Below are 1696 nucleotides of genomic sequence, written 5' to 3' on the forward strand. Positions count from 1 at the left end.
TTTTGCCCCAATACCTATTCTCTGCATGTGTGTTGTCCTGCAGGTCTTGGCGGGGTTACGGGCAAGGTGATTAAGGTCGAGGGTGGGGGCACCAACAGTGGCAGCAGCACTAGTCCAAGTTCTAAGGGCAGAAAGGGCAGGCCCCCCCTTCGACGCACCCTAAGCAGCCCCGGTTATCTGTCAGGTAGCCGGATTCTCCTCGTTAATGTTGCTACCTTCTTTCACCCCGGCTTCCGTTAAGGGACCTTGTGAACCTTGTCCTCAAACTTGCTTATTTTTTAATCATATTTTTACTATTAGTATAGAGATGCTGAATGACGCACTAAAGCATTATTGGTCCTGTTAATCACAATTCCTGGATTTCCTGATTTGTTGCAGGTTAAAAAAAAGCGCACATAGTCTGGATTTTAGACACCGTTTCAGCAGCCTGCTATCGCTGGTGATCTTGCAACTGCTCGTGTTTTCCAATTAACTGTTCTTTACTCCCTGTTCTCTTTCATTCTTTTTATATTTATCATTCACGAATGTTTGCGACTAATACTTACGTGTTGTGGAAAAGGTCTTTGCAGCCATATGAGGGATCGTCGATGCCGGCACGATTGGGATGAACCTTTTGTTGAACTGTGGTTGACCCAGTTTCCCTTTTTGAGTCATTTAATATTAGTGTTGTATAACCTATAGTTATGCATGCTTCATGTGATTACAGTATATAGTTTAAATTGAGTAATAACATTTTTTCTTTATTATGATCACATTTCACAGTTCATTTAGATGTGTTTAATATAAGAAAGTATTGAATTGTATCTCATAAAAATATTTTCACAACTGCTTTCTTAGTGACATTTTACATTGGAGACACTTGATGAAATTCGTACACTGAATTTTGGATTTATTTTTCTATGGTAAAATCGATATAAAGGAAATCTAAAGAAAACTACACTTTGCTATTTCATACACATTCATACCCTTCATGTTTGCCTATTTATTTGGTTATTTTCAAATTATTTTCACTGACTCACCTTGTATCAAGCCTGCAGATTCAGTTTTGAATTTATTTGTTAACATATAACAGTTTAAATGAACAAGAGAAAACATGTCAGAATCCTTTCATAGTACTGGCTATATAATAATCAAATTTGTCACTGTAATGTTCCTTACTATCAGCTCCTGCTGTTGATGTCTCTTTGTCCTAATCACTGGATAATCAAGTTCCTTGCCCATTTTTGCACCATTTTCTAAGGTTTATCACTCAAAAATCCAAATCAAACAATAACAGGACATTACCTACACAGAGTTTCCAATCAACAATTACAAGCCAAACAAACACAGATGTAAATGAAAGTGATACCAGTAGCTGTTGTATTTGAATTCACCGCCACTTAAATATGGTGGCAGCAGTGGGATCCAGTAGTTGTTAAAACAGAAACGCTACTGTAAACAGTATTTCTGTAATAATATAATGACCTTTGAGTTATAGTGAAATTAGATTATATTTGTGCATACTTATCCTGACTTAGATGGAGATGAGTAATTGTTTATATTAGGCAAATAACTGTATATCTCCCTTTATTTTATAATTTCATCACACTGTAGTTATTACCTCATTCATTAAGAAGTTTGATAATCGTTTAAAGCAGGATGGTCCAACTTTTTCGATAAGGAAAATTTTTAAAATGTTAAATTTAAGGGCCATAAA

General features: G+C 35.9%; 1 protein-coding gene across 2 annotated transcripts in view; it reads left to right on the top strand.

Annotated features, from left to right (window-relative positions):
- LOC119594124 (bestrophin-3-like) overlaps window positions 1–1696 on the top strand; it is a gene marked incomplete at its 5' end in the record, with an annotated part of 34187 nt that overhangs the window by 27418 nt on the left and 5073 nt on the right. The window contains 1 exon segment of one of the 2 annotated variants that reach the window (XM_037943188.1): window positions 44–184. Within the exon segment in view, the coding sequence (XP_037799116.1) occupies window positions 44–184 (141 nt within the window). 2 annotated transcript variants of the gene reach the window in all.

This window comes from Penaeus monodon, chromosome 33, assembly GCF_015228065.2.
Source record: "Penaeus monodon isolate SGIC_2016 chromosome 33, NSTDA_Pmon_1, whole genome shotgun sequence".
Lineage (NCBI taxonomy): Eukaryota > Metazoa > Arthropoda > Malacostraca > Decapoda > Penaeidae > Penaeus > Penaeus monodon.